At 41.0% G+C, this 17,359-nt stretch overlaps 1 protein-coding gene across 3 annotated transcripts in view; it reads left to right on the top strand.

The window, feature by feature from the left end:
* The first annotated feature begins 585 nt into the window (after positions 1-585).
* eif4g3a (eukaryotic translation initiation factor 4 gamma, 3a) overlaps positions 586-17,359 on the top strand; it is a 67,997-nt gene continuing 51,223 nt past the window's right edge. For all 3 annotated transcript variants that reach the window (XM_030052304.1, XM_030052303.1, XM_030052302.1), the window contains exons 1-2: positions 586-1,183; positions 12,502-12,574. In XM_030052304.1, coding sequence (XP_029908164.1) covers positions 1,020-1,183; positions 12,502-12,574 — 237 coding nt within the window. In that variant the 5' untranslated portion in view covers positions 586-1,019. The remainder of the gene's footprint in view (positions 1,184-12,501; positions 12,575-17,359) is intronic.

The following is a 17,359-nucleotide window of genomic DNA, read 5'->3' as shown; positions in this document are numbered from 1 at the left end:
AGAAGTTGATTGTTGATTAACTCTGTCTGTATAACACAAAAACATGCACACATGGTCTCACACACGCACATGTTTGAAAATACACCGATAGCGTGAGAGCATATACACATCGTGCTTTGGGATATGTCTGTTGTAACCACTGTCCCAAACGTTATCCTCATTACAGTTACTGTAATGCAAACTGTCATGCAAAGTAGCGACATGAACGCTAGATGTCGCTAAACACATACAAATCCCACCCTGTGTGTGAATGCAGGGTGCATAAACCATACTTCAGAAAAGCGCTAAGAACACATGTGAAGGTTTTAGGTCAAATGTATTCACAAATACTAACTTAGAAATACTAACTTAGAAAATACTATATTTATATCATTTGATTTTTTTTCTCCTTTAGTGTTTACCCGTACCACTGTTTAAATTGTTGCAAAAATTGTGCTTAAGATTTATCACGTCAAACATGCTTAAACTTGAAAAACAGGACGAAAACAGACAAGTTGATCTAATATTTAGGACGCATTACAGAAACATGAGGCATGCCTTCGATAGCCGTCTTTGATAGGCCGAGCATCTCCGTAACTGGCCGAGAATTGCCGAATCATCTGTCCTGCCCGGACTGCTGGAAGCGGCCGCAACGCCATGTTGACGAAGTCTCCCATCTCCGTGAGAAAAAAATGATAGAAAACACACTTACTGAGAAGAAAAGGTAAACTGCTGAAGGAGGTTGAAGATCGCGGCAAATATTTATTTGAAGAAACGAACCGAACCGGATCCGCGGAGGTTCCGGACGGGCAAGGGAGGCAAAACCTCCCACCGTCCCCATGAATAGCACCGCTGATCCGAACAGCGACTTTCCATGAAAAAGACGTTTGTGTTGCTATTCGAGCTTCGTTATCCCAGTTTGTCAAAGGGATCTGGGGCCTGCTTCAAGAATTCGCAGCGCTCGGTATATGTATGCGAGCTAGGCTTTGTTTGTATCAGTATTTATTAAGGTATTGTTTTCATTTGTTAATTTTTTTGCGATGAGTTTGCCATCGAAAGTGGTCCCCAAATCCGCCACTGTCGCAGTTAGCGGACCTGGAACTGGCCCTTCTCCGTCGAGCCAACTGCGGGCTACCCTGACCTCCGTGTCTTTACCGCCGGGAGCCCCAACCGCTCCTCAGCCTACCGCTGTTCCGCCACCTCAGTATCCTTTCATTCAAGTGACATGGGAGTTTATTGTAAATTGATGCGTCTCACGCCCCTTTACGAATGTGAAATACACAGTTTGGTTGTTTTATTCTTGATAATTGAGGCTGGATGCGGGGAACGAGTGATGTTTCTTATGGAGGGAGTGGGGAGGGGAGGGTACGGACAATTAGCTAGCTAGCATGCTAACGTTAGCTTATCAAGCCGGCTGCAGCGCCGTAGTTACCGCTAATGTCAGCTCCATTTATTGTAGTTACACCACTTTTTACACTCACATTTGTAATGAATAATGTTTGACCGTGACATATGCGCGTTATTGCTTTGTTTTGGGGTGGAGTAACATTTGTCTAAGCCAGGCTCTTTGACTGGAAAGCTTTCACGCTTTTACACACCGTTTACCGGCTTTGTTCAGTTAACGTTAGTTGCTAGCAAGGTGCATTAGCCTAGTCAGCAGCCAGCTAGCTTCCCTGGTTAGCAAGTGCACAAGTGTGTGAAGACACGTCGCAGAACTGCAGGTTTAATCAATTTCAAGGTGGTGACCCGTGGCTTAATGATGGGGGCTAATGTTACCGATGCCAGGCCCGGCTCTGGGCAACACACTTCCCATCCTCTCCTTTCCACATTACCTGAGGAGCGGGTAGTTTCTTAATTGGGTGCTACATTGCACTTTGACAGGCCTGCTAGAGCCAGGGCCAGCCGGCTCTCAAGATGACAGGCTGGTAGCTAGCCTGCTTCATGATCGCCCTGACAGATGGTGACATTTGATTTCTGTCTTGGTATGATCACACACGATCAGCTGATCGACATGACTTAATTCCGCTTACGGATATTGCGGCAACGTATGTGTTTTGTCGTCTATCAAGAGAAGATGCTTTCAGTTTTCATCAACGCTTGACCTGGTGTTTGTCATGACCAAGTGCTGTATTTGCATGTTTATAGACCTTTGACTGCATGGTGAAGTGTCCCAAAATACACTTCACCTGTGGTTTGATGCAAATATAAGGAGTCTAAAGAGTCTAATAAGTGGTTTTATAGAAACATTGTGCATTGCAGCTGCTAGATCAGTATTATTTGGGTTCATGGTTCTACTTTTCATGGAGTGAAGTCACCGTGGTTATGTCACCTCCTGTTTTATTCACAGCGTGTTGGCAGCAGTGTGAGGGAGGATTAGGTTGACTTCTTGTGTCTGCTAGTGGAGGAGAGATGTGCTTTAGAGATGTGACAGCTTCTGTTGTGACTTCGCTTTAGGGTGTGTTGTCTCTACCTGATTTTCTGCCACCCACTGCCAGAGCCACCCTGTGATCCTGACATCTGTAAGGGACAGTAAGTAGCTGATTATGGCAGGCAGTGTGACGTTTGTGACTTCGCTTTTGAGCTAGATGAGTAAGTCAGGATGCAGCAGAAGTGACAGTGCTCTTTGTATTTTTCAAGCTGTTCTCTTTTGACTCTTCAAGCTTCTTAAATGACAGGTGAATTTACTTGACCTACTTATAGCCTTAAGCAACAATAATATGTGTAATAAGTTATATGCATATGATTACGGAACTGCATCCTGTCTAATTACTTTTATGGATGTTTTTGTGAAGAGCTACATGAATATCTGTTAGAATGACAAATGTTTCGACATGGATATGTCACCTCAATTGTTTTATTTGTGGTGTTGGTTGGCTATAATAGCTTTTACTTGGCTTAATGGCTTTGATCCACTGATGTGACCAGCCTGATTTTGTGTTGCATCCCCAAATTTCTGCTGAAAATATGGCCAGTGATCCATTGACCCTAGCATATAATACTTATGTTAAAAATCATAGGACAAAATTTGGGTTGGTGTCAAAGTAATATGTGGGCAGTTGATAACACAGTTTTACTGTTGCTATAACAAATGTTAAATCTAGTAGAGATTAATTTAGCCTTAATTAGGTTACAACTACATTATGATATGACTCGATGTAAGTCCATGCATGTGGGAAAAGAAAGTCCTATTAAAAATTAGATTGATATACAGTAAACTTAATTTTTTGTGTAGTAATTTGACAATGTTGTTATTTATAAGTGTGGGCACATTGGTGTTTTTTTTTTTTTTGCCACAGCAACATCATCCAGCGTTACCCTGCTACAAAATGCATTTTCATTGCGCAAGTGCAGTGACAGTCAACTTCTAAAACAAAAAACACCAACAACTCTGCTAGGACTCCAGTACATTGAACTTCACTGCATTTGATTGTGTTGTCTGTCTAAACTGGAGCATATGAGTGTCGCAGCTCGTCTGCCATGTCACTCTCCCCTGTCCTCTGAGGTCAGGAGTGTTGGGGCATGTTATGCTCCATCTGACCTACACTCCCAGTGGATGGGATTTCCCGCTCGGGGGTTGTAATCTCTGTGTGCAATTGTATGTGTGTGTGTGTGTCTGTGTGGAGTTTGAGATGCACAGGGGTGTATGGCGGGAGGATGGTGAGGTGTGTGTGAGGTGGGGGGCAGTTTGTTTCTGTTCCTGGTTGCCAGAGAAACACTCGGCGCATGCGGCTGCTGCTGCACACCCCAGACAATGGCAGTGCTGCTTAGCATTCAGAGCGAGAGGCCAAGGCGGCGCTTCCCACCATCTGCCAACAAAGGCCCAGGTCAGCCAGCCTGCCTCAGCCCCCCCCACTCCCACCCCTCCCTTTCCTCCCTCCCTACCTCACCTCACCCTGCTCCAAGGGAACCAAAAACCTCACTTGTCCCCACTCACCCCTCCTTGTCCTCCCTTCCCCCCTTTTGCTTTTATGGTACAGTACCTTCATCCTCCTTTGATTAGGCATACTCCTTTCTCTGTGTCTTCCAGCTTTGCTAATTATATGAATTCTTTGTCCTCATTTGGGTTCCCTTAAAAAAAGAATGACAGCATGGGCTAATAAGGAACAGGGAAGTTGAGTATGGCAGGCAAATGGCTTAACTATGCAGCTGGTGTTTGTAGAGTACTAAGTTACAGTTAGGTAATGTATGTACTCAGCTGGTAAGTCACACAGTGCCTAGGTCCCATATTCAAGGACAGGTGTATGCAGCCTACATGTGGAGATAGTCTCATGAGCACACTCACTGTGGGATGTTATAAATAAACTGCTGAGTTGTTATGAGCCAGCATTCAGACAAGCCCAGGTCTATGCCTTGCAGAGAGGGAGTGCCACCAGCACACAGCCCTACACTGAGTGCACAAAATATTAAGACCACCTTCCCAATAATGAGTCTAATTCCCTTCTGAACGATTTATATATCAATTGTCTCAAGTCTTAAAAATTCTCCTTTAGTCATTGCTCTCCACATCATCCATGTTTCTTCACAGTGAGCAAAGTGCTTTAAATAAATGAAATGCATATTGTGTGGTGACTTCGATCTGGAGTTAACTGGCCAGTCATAGAAAGACAAAAATGGTCCTAGTTTTTTACCATCATGACAATTGATTGTCTTCAAAATGTAGTCACTTCACTGAACAGTTTAGATTCCTGCAGTTTGCAGGGTACATTACTCTCCAGTACACACAGATGGCCAACACAATCTCCAACAGTCAAACCCCAAAAGCAATTAAAACATGTCCTTTCAGTGCAGGGACAACCACACTGCACAGGAACTTCCCTACATCCGATTGTCTGATTATGTGTTGCTCAAAACTTGCATATATTGCAGCTGGATATGTTGTTGTAACTTATTCTAATGATGTTGTATCAGGTATTCCATAAATATGTACTGCCGACTAGGAAGAACATTCATGCCAACCTCCAAGTGGTGATTGCTGCAAACACAGAACGAAAAGCTCTACAGTGGAGTAAGTCATGAAATATTGAACAGTTGTCATGATGGCAAAAACTAGGAAAATAAGGCCCAGGGTTAGTCTCAGGGGGACAGTGTCTTTATACCAAAAACAAAAGAGGCAAATCTTTTAATGGGCAAAAGAAAGGCTATAGAACATCTCCAGGATCAGTGTGGCCAAAGATGTGGTTTGTAAGAGAATTGATTCCACCGACCTAGCATCTATTGTCAGTACTTTAGTGAAAGAGCAGTCTCAGCAACAGCAGGCAGGCAGCTAGAGCTTTGTGGGCTCTGCGTTTATCCAATGGTGTGTGCTTGTGTGTGTTTGAGAGAGACTGTTTGTGTGAGTGGCCGGTGGGCCAGCAGGGAGAAGGAGGGTTTGTGTCTGTACCATCTGGGCCGTCTCCACTCACTTCCTATGCCTCCACACTGAACCCACTGCACTGAGCTTTCCAGGTAGTCTGCACTGACAGGAGAGGCTGGGCCGGTGCTGAGAGAGATGGGAGGGTCCGGTAGGCTTATAAGAAGGGGGGTCGCATTTATTTTACATGTGACACACAGAAAAACCCTTTGTGTAATTACATGGCATTGGAAAATAATACTTTTTTTTTTTTTTTTAATTATCAACATTTATGTGTAACATAGTTGAGTCAGCAAAAAATTCAGTCTGTCTCAGTCTGGCTCTCCTTATTTCTCTGGTATTTTAGAGGTGTGATTTGTTGGAGGGGGGTTGGACTTTCAACTCTGTTTCAGCCATTTATTTCAAATGGAAAGTTACGTTTTCCGGCTTTTTTTTTTTTTTGTCTGTCTTGTCCCAGCTCTGCTGTCTCTAAGACTGCCCCCCCCCAGTCACTCCCTTTCTCTCCCTCTCACTCACTCACACACTCAGCACTTAAGTGGCTTTACAGTAAGCTAATGATGAAGTAGGAGCAGCAGCAGCTTTTCCTCCTTTATGGCTCCAAATGAGGCTTACAGGTCACTGTAGGGTCAAGGGACAAGGGGGAGTGGCTGCTGCTACTTCATGATCTCCTAAGAGAACGAGGGTCAGTGTTGACTAGCGCTTAACAATCTTATTGCGATTGTATTTACAGATATTGCAATATGATTCGTTTAGTAGAACTGATCATTTTTGCATTATAATTTTAATTTTCACTTAAAAAGCCACTTAAAGGATGGTGATGTGATTTTTTCCTGTGCCAAACCAACATGCTGTTGTACATTTGGAAAATACAACTTGTAGGCCAGGTTATCTCTGTAGCACCAAAATTCCTTATTTACAACACTGTTTTGTCATATTTTACCTTTAGCAAAAAAAAAAAAAAAAAATGTAGCTCCTTCAATTTGGATATTACACTTAGCCATACCGCGATATTGATAATGTTCAAGCAATTGTTAAGCTCTTACGCTGACTCATTTTATGCTGTGGTTCCCAAATGGTTGTCTTAGGAACCCAGATTTTATCTTGTTAAAGTGTAATCTATTATGTTAGTTATTCAGTGTTCTATTTCCATGGCACTGTGAGAATGTCTCTTGACCCAATTTTGGGTCACAACTGACCTGCTGACAAGTGCTGGTGTTAAGGATTCCCCCTTCTGAAAAGAGACAACCCCCCATTATGCTTAGAGGCTCGTTTTCAGAGTTGAAATAAGTGAACATAGTGAGGATTTAGCCACAAAAGTGTGTGGGTTGGCATTCAGTCATAAGCCTGGTGTGTGCACGGAAGCCCTTTCTAGGTGTCACCCGAGCTTCTTTGTGTGCAGGGCAGAGCTTCCCCAGAATAAGTTTTTTTCCTCCTTGTAACCCATGCTGTTCTCTATGATCTGATATGTGCTCTGGAGAAAAGGTGTCAGAAGAACAGCAGTCACTGTATGTTTTTGATCTGACTTTGGACTTAAATTCAGTACCCAGCAATAGAAGCAGCCTCTTACGCCTCAGGCCCTTTCCAAATAATAGTTTGATACAGGGCTGGGCGATGAATCAAATTTCTTTTTCAATTAAGATTTTGGCTTCAGACGATTATGAAAACAAGATATTTGAGATAAAACTATAATTGTGCTGCATTTTGTTTCACTATGATGCTTTCATTTTGCCTGTGTTGTAAATCCAGCATACTCCATTCTTTGCAGTGGTGTGCTTTCGCCCCTCCCTAAAAACCCAAATTCACTCTCAGCAAGGCTGTGGCATGCTTATATTTAAAGTTTAAGGAAATCCACTGATAAAAGATAATTGAAAATAAAAAGTTCAATAGATGCATGTTTTCACAGTCGATGAGTAATTGTATTAAATAATCGTGATCTCAATATTGACCAAAGTGATTGTGATTATGATTTTTGCCTTGATCAAGCAGCCCTACTTTGGTATTGAAATGACATTACAAGATTCTTGTCTTGTGTAGATTTTGTTTAGGCTGAAGGGCAAAGGAATATGACGTAGGCCTACATCCACTATGAATCGCTGCTAGTCTTGGAATATGGGAGCTGAATTTGTTTACCTCTGAAGTTATAGTCAAATATATGCGGTCATTTCACTTAACAGCTTATCGATAATTATCCTTTGACTAAACACTGATCAATAATTCTTTGATGGTCTGTGAACAAGGGCAATCCTGAATAATAAATTCAGTATGTTTATTGAATACAATCCCATTTCTTCAGATACTCATGATTCTGTTTAAGGTGAACACACTGACCTTCCTGCTGTGGTTCTCTCAGAACACAATTCATCCAAACTGTGATTTGGGATTTCTTTTTTTTCTTTTTCTTTTTTTTTTTTTTTAACCAAGAGACACTCTTCTGAACAGTTCTGCTGCCATGCCTGTTCCCCATTATTTTCTGATTTTTTGTTTTTTTGGCCTGTTCACATTCCTGCATGTTGGAATTGGAGTTAGGACAGCAGTCAAAATTGCCAGTACTTTAGATTCTTCATTGCAAATGGTTCTTCAGGTTTAGGGTTGATTACAGGTTAGGGCTATAACAGCTGGTGTGGAATCAATGGACCACCATGATCACACTTCTAAAAACTACTTTGGCAGGCTGCCTTTCAGTGGTAACAAATGTTGATGTTTAAATGTTTTCATTTTCTCAGAAGGTAGACCAGACTTGATGAGTAACCTAAAAGAGGAGCTTCTCAGGCTGGGCTCATGCTCATGCTGCAGACATGGATGCAATCAGAGGTTACTCCTTGGTGGAAGTTTTCTTCTAAATTCACTTCTCCCTGCCCACATCTTTCCTGCCTCTGCTCAGCCAGTCTTGCAGGAATGTGTCATTGAGGCCGCCTTCTGTGTTGTTTCAATATTCAGCTGGTGGACAACCACACTTGTTCCCTATGTGGCTGGCCATGCGGCGTCGGTCACTCCGTCTCCGTGCGAGGCATAAACCAAACCTAATAATCCCTAAACTTCGCCTTGACATGCAGACTTTGACTGTCAAAAGCAGAGATCTATGGCTACTGTCCCCACATGCCCCCCAGTTCAGATTGTTGGCAATCTCAAGGTATGTTTCAATTAAGTCTGTGACCCTTCAACTCTCCTGTATCTGTGTGTTGCATTTCATTATATGTCCCATCCACCTTGTCAAAGTACATCAGGGCAAGTTGTAAATCAGTCACCAGTGGCCTCCTTTTGTCCAGCCTTTAGTTGGCTGGCTTTTACAGCTGATTACTCAGCAAATAAAACATCTTAATTTTACATTACCTGTTTCCTTTTCTGAAGCAGTACCCCTGTTGTAAGTCTTTAAGATGACATTGTGGTTACCTTCTCTTCTCAAGCGGAAAATTAATGAAGATCAAACCAATGACTAATGTCTAATTAGTGTGGTCAGCCACTTTCATGGTTGTGTGCCTGATACCTGCAGCACAGCTTTATTGTGAAGTGTCGGCATCCATCTGGTTACCTGACCATCTTAATGCAGGGCTTAGCATAAGTGATATTTCTCTTGTAGACATTTTCTTTTCACAGCATGATCACCAGGACATGACTGCATGACCACTTGGCCACCAGGCCCTTGGAAAGCTTTGACCACCAGCATTCAGTCTTGAAACTGCAGCTGAACAAAGTAACATTGACAGAAGAGATGGAGAATCTTGTCACCATGCTTTAGTTTGTTTAAGAAGTTAAGCAAAATGATACAAAGTGCAGAAGTAGCTGGGACAGCCACTGTTCGTAGGTGATGATTGCTGAACCCACATGGGACAATGCATCGCCAAAATTTGCAAACCTTTTTATGTTGTACTAAAGTGAATTTTTGTTATAAAGTCTGTCTAAGACCAACAATTTTTGTCTGTTCAATAGAATGATTTTTTTAGTTGTCCAAAAGAAATTAACAAAAAAAACCAAACCAAAACAACAACAACCTCAGATTGGATTTTTGAGCAATTATCCAATTAAACAATAATTTGTTGTGTTACTGTGTCAAATGCAAGTGAAATATGTTTCATGCCCAATATCACCAGTTCAGTTTCACCCAGAATATGATGTAGGAATATGAATGTAAAACTATTACAACCATTGCATGGCACAGGTTTTTGTTCCAACAGCACACCTCATTTCTTTAGAAAATAACATACTAGTTGACTAGAGGGTGTTTGCCCTCTTACTTTCTTTGAGATGACAGAGCTCTGTGTACTTCTTTTCACCAGCTAAATTGATCACGTGTTTTCACAATTTGGCTGCAATTAAAGAAAAGAAAATGAAGAAAATGCTTTAGATCTGTGACACATCCAGCAAATGCTGCAATGGCAGGTGAATTTGAAAGTGTGCTGCACCAAACGTAATGTTGATGTTGGATATAATGTTACAGTATTGTATATAATTGTTGGCCAAACTTTTGTTATTTAAGTATAAAATAGGTCACAAAACACATTTTGCAATCACTCCCCCTGTTTCTCTTGGATCTACTTTTAGACAACTTGAAAAAGTCATGCAAAATGCAACCCTAACCCACTTATCTACTGTGTAGACTCTATTTTTTCAGGTAAAGATTATGTCACAATGTTCATACCTCTGCACATGAATGGTCTAAGGACAGTTCACCACAAAATAGCAATCATCACCAACAGATCAGATTGTAATACCAGTAAGAGTCACACGGTTTGGCCTGCCAAATCCCATGGGGGGTGTCATGTGTCTCGTTTCACCTGATCATTTTTTCCCTTTGTATCCATGCTCCCGCCGCTATTGACAAAGACCCCTGACCGCTAAGTGGAATTGTCAGTGTTTCCCCAGCAGGCGGACCCTGCTTTCACCTGTCTGCTGGCTCTGTTTACATTCCCAGCATAGATGCCCCTGCTGACCAGCGGTCACCTACAGCAGACAGATCAGGTTGCCTTGCTGTAGATAACCCTCCGCCGCACTCTCACCGTCTTTCTCTCTCTCACTGTCTTCTTTGCCGGACATGGGTTCGACAGCGTTTGTAAATTGCCCTTATCATTTATTTTTTCATGTGCTTGTTGTGCTAGGTGAGGCAGTTCAGATTGTCACAGGTAATCTGTCAAACACAAAAAATAATAGGCAATTTTCAGATGCTTTGCAGTGATTATCTTATCTATCCAGTGTTTCTTGTTCTAAGTGGTACAAGTCTCCTGTATCGTACTCCACGCGTGCAAAAATAACTGAAGAATTGTAAAGACTGCCGTGCCCTTCACACAATTTATTGATGGATCTGCTTTGTTATGCTTCTCCTTTCTCACCCAGACTGTCATGTCAGTGTGAAGAGACACAGCCTTGACTTGCTGTTAATTTCTCTATGTGTATGTGGTGCGGGGGGGTTGCGGTGGTGTGGGCGTGTGTGTATGTTTTGTGTTGTTGTTTTTCCAAATTCCGTAGCCACAAAACAGATCATGCCCTCGCTGTACCTTTTGCTTTTGTAACCTCAGTCTTCTTTTAAGTCTCCCTGTCTCTCCTTGTGTCCCCTCTCTCCTTTTTCACTCCCTCTCATGTTCTGTGTGAAGAGTGGAGGTGTCGGCAGGACGCCAAGAGAGATGATGGCCCCTGCAGGCAAGTGCAAAGTAAGGGAGAGAGGGCTTAGGGGAAAGAGAGGCGTGATTTGGGTGAAAGGAAGAAAGCCAGACCTTCAGTTTCCCTTAAACCACGTGACCAGCAGCTAGTGAGCCTGAATTTCTCTGTCACAGACAACTGCCTGAGCAGGTTACTAACTACTCCTGTTCTCTCTTCTGTCTCGCTGTTATACGCTGCTTCTCTCCTCTTCTTTTGTCATGTCTCCTACACTGTAAATCCCAGTTTGTTCACTCAACTTAAAAGTTTATTGGAGATGGCTTACACACAAAACTGTTAGCTTAGTACAGTACAGTAACATGAAAGTTATGAGTACATCAGACACAAAATAACTGCCATATGACCCCTGTCTAACTGGAAATTTATGTCAGTTCAACACAACTTTTTTAGTCACAATAAAAAAAAAACTGCAAATTTTGTATTCAGTATAACTCTGCAACTCTTGTTATAATCTTGCTTTTTTGTTGTGTCAAATGACAACAGATTTTTTCATTTTATTGAAGAACTTTATTTTATTGAAGTGACTATTTGTCATATGAATGTAAAAACATTGCGTATGTATTTTTACAACCATTTTTTTAGTTAAATCATCAATCAAAATACATGCTAAGTGCACATCATATGAGTCGTTAATTGGCCTTGAACTAATTTGGCTGTATTGGCTTTATACATTTTAATAAAATTAACTCAAAAATCAAAAATAGTTGACTTAACATTTATGTCTTGAACATATGCGTGGACTTGACAATAAAATTTTATGTCATGGATGGATTTGGGTTTGCAGTGTATGTTCCAGACATAGAAACCCATCCACACATTTGGACAGATAACTCCAGAAGGGTAAATCAAGCCAAGTATAGGTGTTATGGCACAACTTTTCTTTGATGTCTCTGACTATACATAACAGAGGAAGAGACAATGATTAAAGAAGGCGAGTCCTACCTTTCTTATTTTTTCTGCCTGAGCCACACAGTCGTCCATTCTTTAAGCTCTGTTGATCCCCTTTGTGGGAGGTGTGGAGTGGTCCAGAAATCCATGTCGGGATTTCCCTTGAACACACGCAGAATAGTGAAGGTACATGGTGTACTCTTGGAGATGGGGCATTTTGGGTGGGGTGGTGGGGGGCAAGAGCTGTAGGAGATGAGAGAAAATCCTCAAAATCAAACTAGCCGAGCTATCAGGGCTGAGGAAAGCCCTTCGGATTTGAATCAGCTAAAGGCATTGCATAAAGACTTCCTAAAATGCCAGCAAAGTTCCAGAATTAAGTAATGCAAGCAGAGTTGTGTTATTAAAGTTACTTGCTAAACAGGATATGTCCCCACACACTGGATGCTGTCTGCTTGAGTGGTTTGGTCAGCATTGCTTGTGACTCAGACATGTTTTTGTCAGGTATACAGAAAACAGGACCGGAGTGGTGCCTGTTGACTGATCCACGTCCCTCTGTTTCTGCCACCAGCTCTTACCTGCAGCGTGTTTTCTGTCCTAAATCCTTCTGTCCTTTTCCTTAACACACCACTTTGCAGAATCCCACGGGTTCAGCCATCACTGGACGACCGAATCTTCCCCACACAGCCTGGAGTCGCTGCAGTCTACAGCGTGAGTCACCGCATGTAACCCCTCTCTCAAACACACACACACACACACACACACACACACACACACACACACACACACACAGTAATACATACCCTGTGATGTGCAGGCACACTTACAGTTTAAAAGAAAACGATACAAACAGTCCTATCTAGAGCTGTGCTATATGGACAAAATTTTCTATTACGATGGATAATTTTATATCTTGATGTCATGATACAGGATATTTTCTGTTAATTTGATGAAAAAATTGGCTATATGAAATAGCCAAATGTGTCATGGCAACTTTTTTATATTTCTGTGAACTACCGGTAAATACAAATGAAAGGCGCTTTCTCTTTTGTCCTTTTTATGTGGAAGAAACATTGAACAGAACTGAGGTTTGTTTTGGCTTTCAACACTTGCCTTCCATGTAGCTCACATTTTTTGGCTCTCACTGTATTGCCTCTTATGGTTCTTCTGTAAGTGGTAGAGGAGTCTGACGTGGGAACGGGTCTGCGCCTTACTTTGCAAAGTACCATTTTCTGGTTAGTCAGATTTCCTTAATCCAGACCTCATCCGAATGACAAAATCTTCCTCTTTGTAGGTACAAGTTGCTCATCTGGTCTTGGTTCGGCTGAGTCCTGTTTTGTATCGGAGTGTTACAGGCAGTTTTGTTCTGTGTTACGCATCTCCATGTTTGTTTGTTATTCAAGCCCAAATGTGGTAACTGCATTCAAGACAACTAAGAGTTCCAACTCAATGATGTAAAATTCTGCCATGAACCCGCCTTTTGTGACAACAGTGATTGAAACAAGAGGAAAATTTCCAATGATAGATGTTTTTCTCTTGTCCCAAGAAATATATTGTCATATTGCACAATCCCACTCCTATCTGTGGTGCATATATGCTTATGTCCACAGTGTAGACATAAGCTGCAGTATCCCGCAGAGACATGAAGACATTTCTGTCTAACACACAGACACATACACACAAACACTTACCTGCCTTCACCAGACTCAGTTCACCAAACCTCATACTGGTCAAACTGTTTGATTTGGTGTTCAGTTCAGATAGCCCGTAATGGTTTGAATACAAGAGAATCAGTATTGCAAAAAAGAAAAGAATTACCCTACATTGCAAGCTATATAATCTATTCTATAGAAAATAACAAAATAATTAGGTTACTATGGGATGGGTATTGCTAAGAGCCTCATGATATACATGTTACAATTTATGGGTCACGATATGACTTGTGTCAGGATTCATTGCAATACTTTACAGAACTGACTGGAAACGTGCAAATGGAGCTTAAAATGTAACCTACTGTGTAAACACCTGGTTATACTAAGATATACAGCATATTAGAGCTGGGTTATACTATACATCGATAATACAAAATGAGACTATTTATTGTCTGTGATTTTGCATGCTAATATCATGATGTGACATAAGTGACATTCCTGATTTTAAATTAGGGATGCACTAATATGTTTTGAGGCGATTTCTGATGTCTGATTCCTTCCCACCCACAGTGGCTGATACGATGCGTGCCAAAAAGGTTCTGCTTTTCAGACAGACCTACCTTAAGACAGTTACTGTTTAAGAAGAAGTTAGTTTTATTCTGTTTGACAGCTATGAAAAATAAAATGAAAAATGCCAATTTAACAGTCAGCCAAATATCAGCATCAAAATTACTTTTCAAGTGATATTAGTGTTGCTTTTTAAAGCTGATATCAGCTGATGCCAGTCTGCTCATATATCACTCCATCCCTATTTTAAATGCTGCATTGTGGTAAAGTAATTGTAACTTTCTGCACCTACTAGACTGTTCTAGCTGTCCCATTATTTGCCTCTATCTTAGGGATGTCATGAGAAGCAATACTCCTGTACTAAGTTGATGCCAGTAGTCCCAAAAATATGGCTGTGCCCTTTTTTCTATGGCACCATAGGTACTGAATGTATTTATTTAGATTGAGTATTCATTTAGATGTAGCCTTCAGCAGGTCGTAACATATTCTTCTGAAACTGACGGGGGCAGTATATATATACAACTTACTTGTTCAAGTGTGTGCCGAAGAAGAGACAAAAACGTGAAAGATGGTTCGTCCAGGTGCAGCTGGAGCAGCAGCTCCGCCTTGGCTTGTCCAAAAGAAATACAGCGAGAGTCGTGTATGGAAGGAATTTGCGTTTGAGGCGGATACTCGGAATAATAATAAATTCGCAAAACAAAATATGCACACAATGTCATTGAAGTTTCCTGATAAATAGTTGTTTATTTTTCTAAATGTGCATAAACCTACTCATTATTTCCGTATTTTTCTCATGTCTCTGCGGGATACTGCAGTTAAAATTCTGTGCGATCTAAAAAGTTGTTATTTAAGCACAGTTGACTTACTGTTTGTTTTAATTACTTGAAGGCTTAAATACTCAATGTTTTAATAAAAGAGTACATGTTAAGGTAAATGGGATTTTTTAAATTATTATTATTTTTTTTTTTTTTTTTTACTGTGGTATTGAAACAGGTATTGAATTGTGGAAATTCACAGGTATTGGTATCGGATACTGAATTTCTGGTATTGTGACAACCCTACTCTATATATCCACATTACTTATAACTGGTTATCTGTTGTGTGTAAATATCTTACAAAAGTACCAGTAATCATCCCTACAGTAATCATCCCTATCAGTCAGTATTTGCTCAAAGTTATTGTGACATTTGATTTTGTCCATATAGCCCAGCCCTACAACATATATCATAAATCAAGTGACAAACTGACTCAAAACAGTTAAATTCCAAACTCCTATTGCTGTTTATTAAAACATCATTAGCACATTGCACTTAGTTAACACAGCGTACTAAAGTATAGCTGTCACAACATAATATGGAAGTAAAGCAGTGGTTCTCAACCTTTTTGGTGTTGAGGACCCCCAAATTTATGCACATAAGGCCATGGACCTGTATTTGATAAGATGTTGTCTCAGTGATCCCATTCTAATAAGCTTGAGTTATTCCTTAACTGTCTATACTGTTGATTGGCAGATGAACAGTGAAAAGCGACACTTATTAACAGAATAGTCATTATTATTCATTATTTCAGTGAGATAACCTCCAGCCAATGATATAATAGTGAAATTAAAATATTCCCCATTTTTCTGGGCACTCCCTGGAAGCCCCCTAAGAACCCCTGGGGACCACTGAAGTAAAGCACATAAACTATATGTATTGTTAAAGGGTTAGAGAATTGGTACAGTATTGCAAAAAGTAACGGTGTGTTGATTTTTTTTTTTTTTCTTTTGCATAGCTGTAGTGCTTTGGATTAATATTAGCATTTAATATTATTTAATAGCATTTACTTGTAGTTATCATTGTAAGGCATTTCATAACTTGTAAATTAAGTTATGGCCCACCACTTTCCTTTGTGATTGTTATTGATTTGTTTTCTATGTGTGTGTGTGTGTGTGTGTGTGTGTGTGTGTGTACAATGGAATTTATGTTTATGCACTGGAACATTTTAGCTCAAGTAGGAGATTTGTCAGCATTCCCCGTCCCACCACACTGTGTTTCTGTCATATCTCTATCAAATAATAGTCACCCACTGTGATTCTTGATGTTTATTTAACCTCAATTGTGACACCACTATTTGTGAAGGCATCATATAGTCTGAAATTCAGTCACAGAAAATTATAGGAAATTTGCCATCATATACTGTCTTTTACTAAACATCAGGCCATGCATTGTTTTGTCCTTAGATACCCAGCCACACCTATCTGGCACCCAAGAAGACAAAGACAAGCCTTAAATAGCATTTACCAGTCTCATACACGTGGTTGTTTTTATACAGTCCTCCCATCCCCGTGGCATGTTGGACTGAGATGACCCACACCCCTTTACAAATGTGAATATTATACAGCAGGCATGCAGCAGTCAGTGTTGAGCTTTGCTGTGTAGTGCACTGCTATGCCGTTCTGGACTGTTGAGCTATTCTATGCTGAGCCATATGTGCATTAACCTGCAGGGCAGTAATCTGGAAGGGGGTGGGGAAGACTTGGGAAGCTACTGACTTGTGAACATCCTACCAATATACATGGATATCTCTTTGTTCACTGTTGCACATCTTAGGAGTGGACGTGTGTCCATTAAGAATCAGGAGATATCATTGGTTTTATTTTTTAAATTCACATTTTATCAATTTTTCTTGCCCAAAATGAACATAGCTGACAAATTAAGAACAAGTGAAACTCAACACTGCTTGATATCATCAGTCACATTTATCTCAACATTGTAACTGAAGCAAAATAAACTTGTGGTGCTCCTTTCTGTTACCCCTGCCTTTCACGAGGCTAGGAAATACATCTACAAAATGTGATATTGATGATTAAATTGCACCATAGATAAAATCTCCAGTGATGACAGGTGTCTGAAATGTGAGAGTAACATTAAATGTAGTTGCGCATTGCACAAGAAAGTCACTCCTGTATGCATAGAGATAGGCCATTAATCCAAAGAGGTTATTTAACAACATTCCACTGCTCAAAACATTGCAGGTTTCACAAGGTTTTCTAGCACTGTAGGTTCGTTTTAGGAGATAGCTGCAATAATGATGACATCGGTGGAAATAAACCGTGCCTGTGGAAGACTTTGGTCTGCTGTGTGACGGACGACCGGGTTTGCACGCCCTCCCCTCCCTTCCCTTCTCCTCATGTACATCTCCTATACAGCCACTCGCTGCCCCTCCCCCACCCATCACTCTGTATGTCCTCAGAATCAGTCATTCGCCTGGAGCAGAGCAGGCTCCTCCCCTGGCA

The sequence above is a fragment of the Myripristis murdjan genome, chromosome 5 (assembly GCF_902150065.1).
Source record: "Myripristis murdjan chromosome 5, fMyrMur1.1, whole genome shotgun sequence".
Taxonomy (NCBI): Eukaryota; Metazoa; Chordata; class Actinopteri; order Holocentriformes; family Holocentridae; genus Myripristis; species Myripristis murdjan.
Note: the sequence above shows the minus strand (reverse complement) of the source record. Positions and strands in the feature narration are given on the sequence as shown.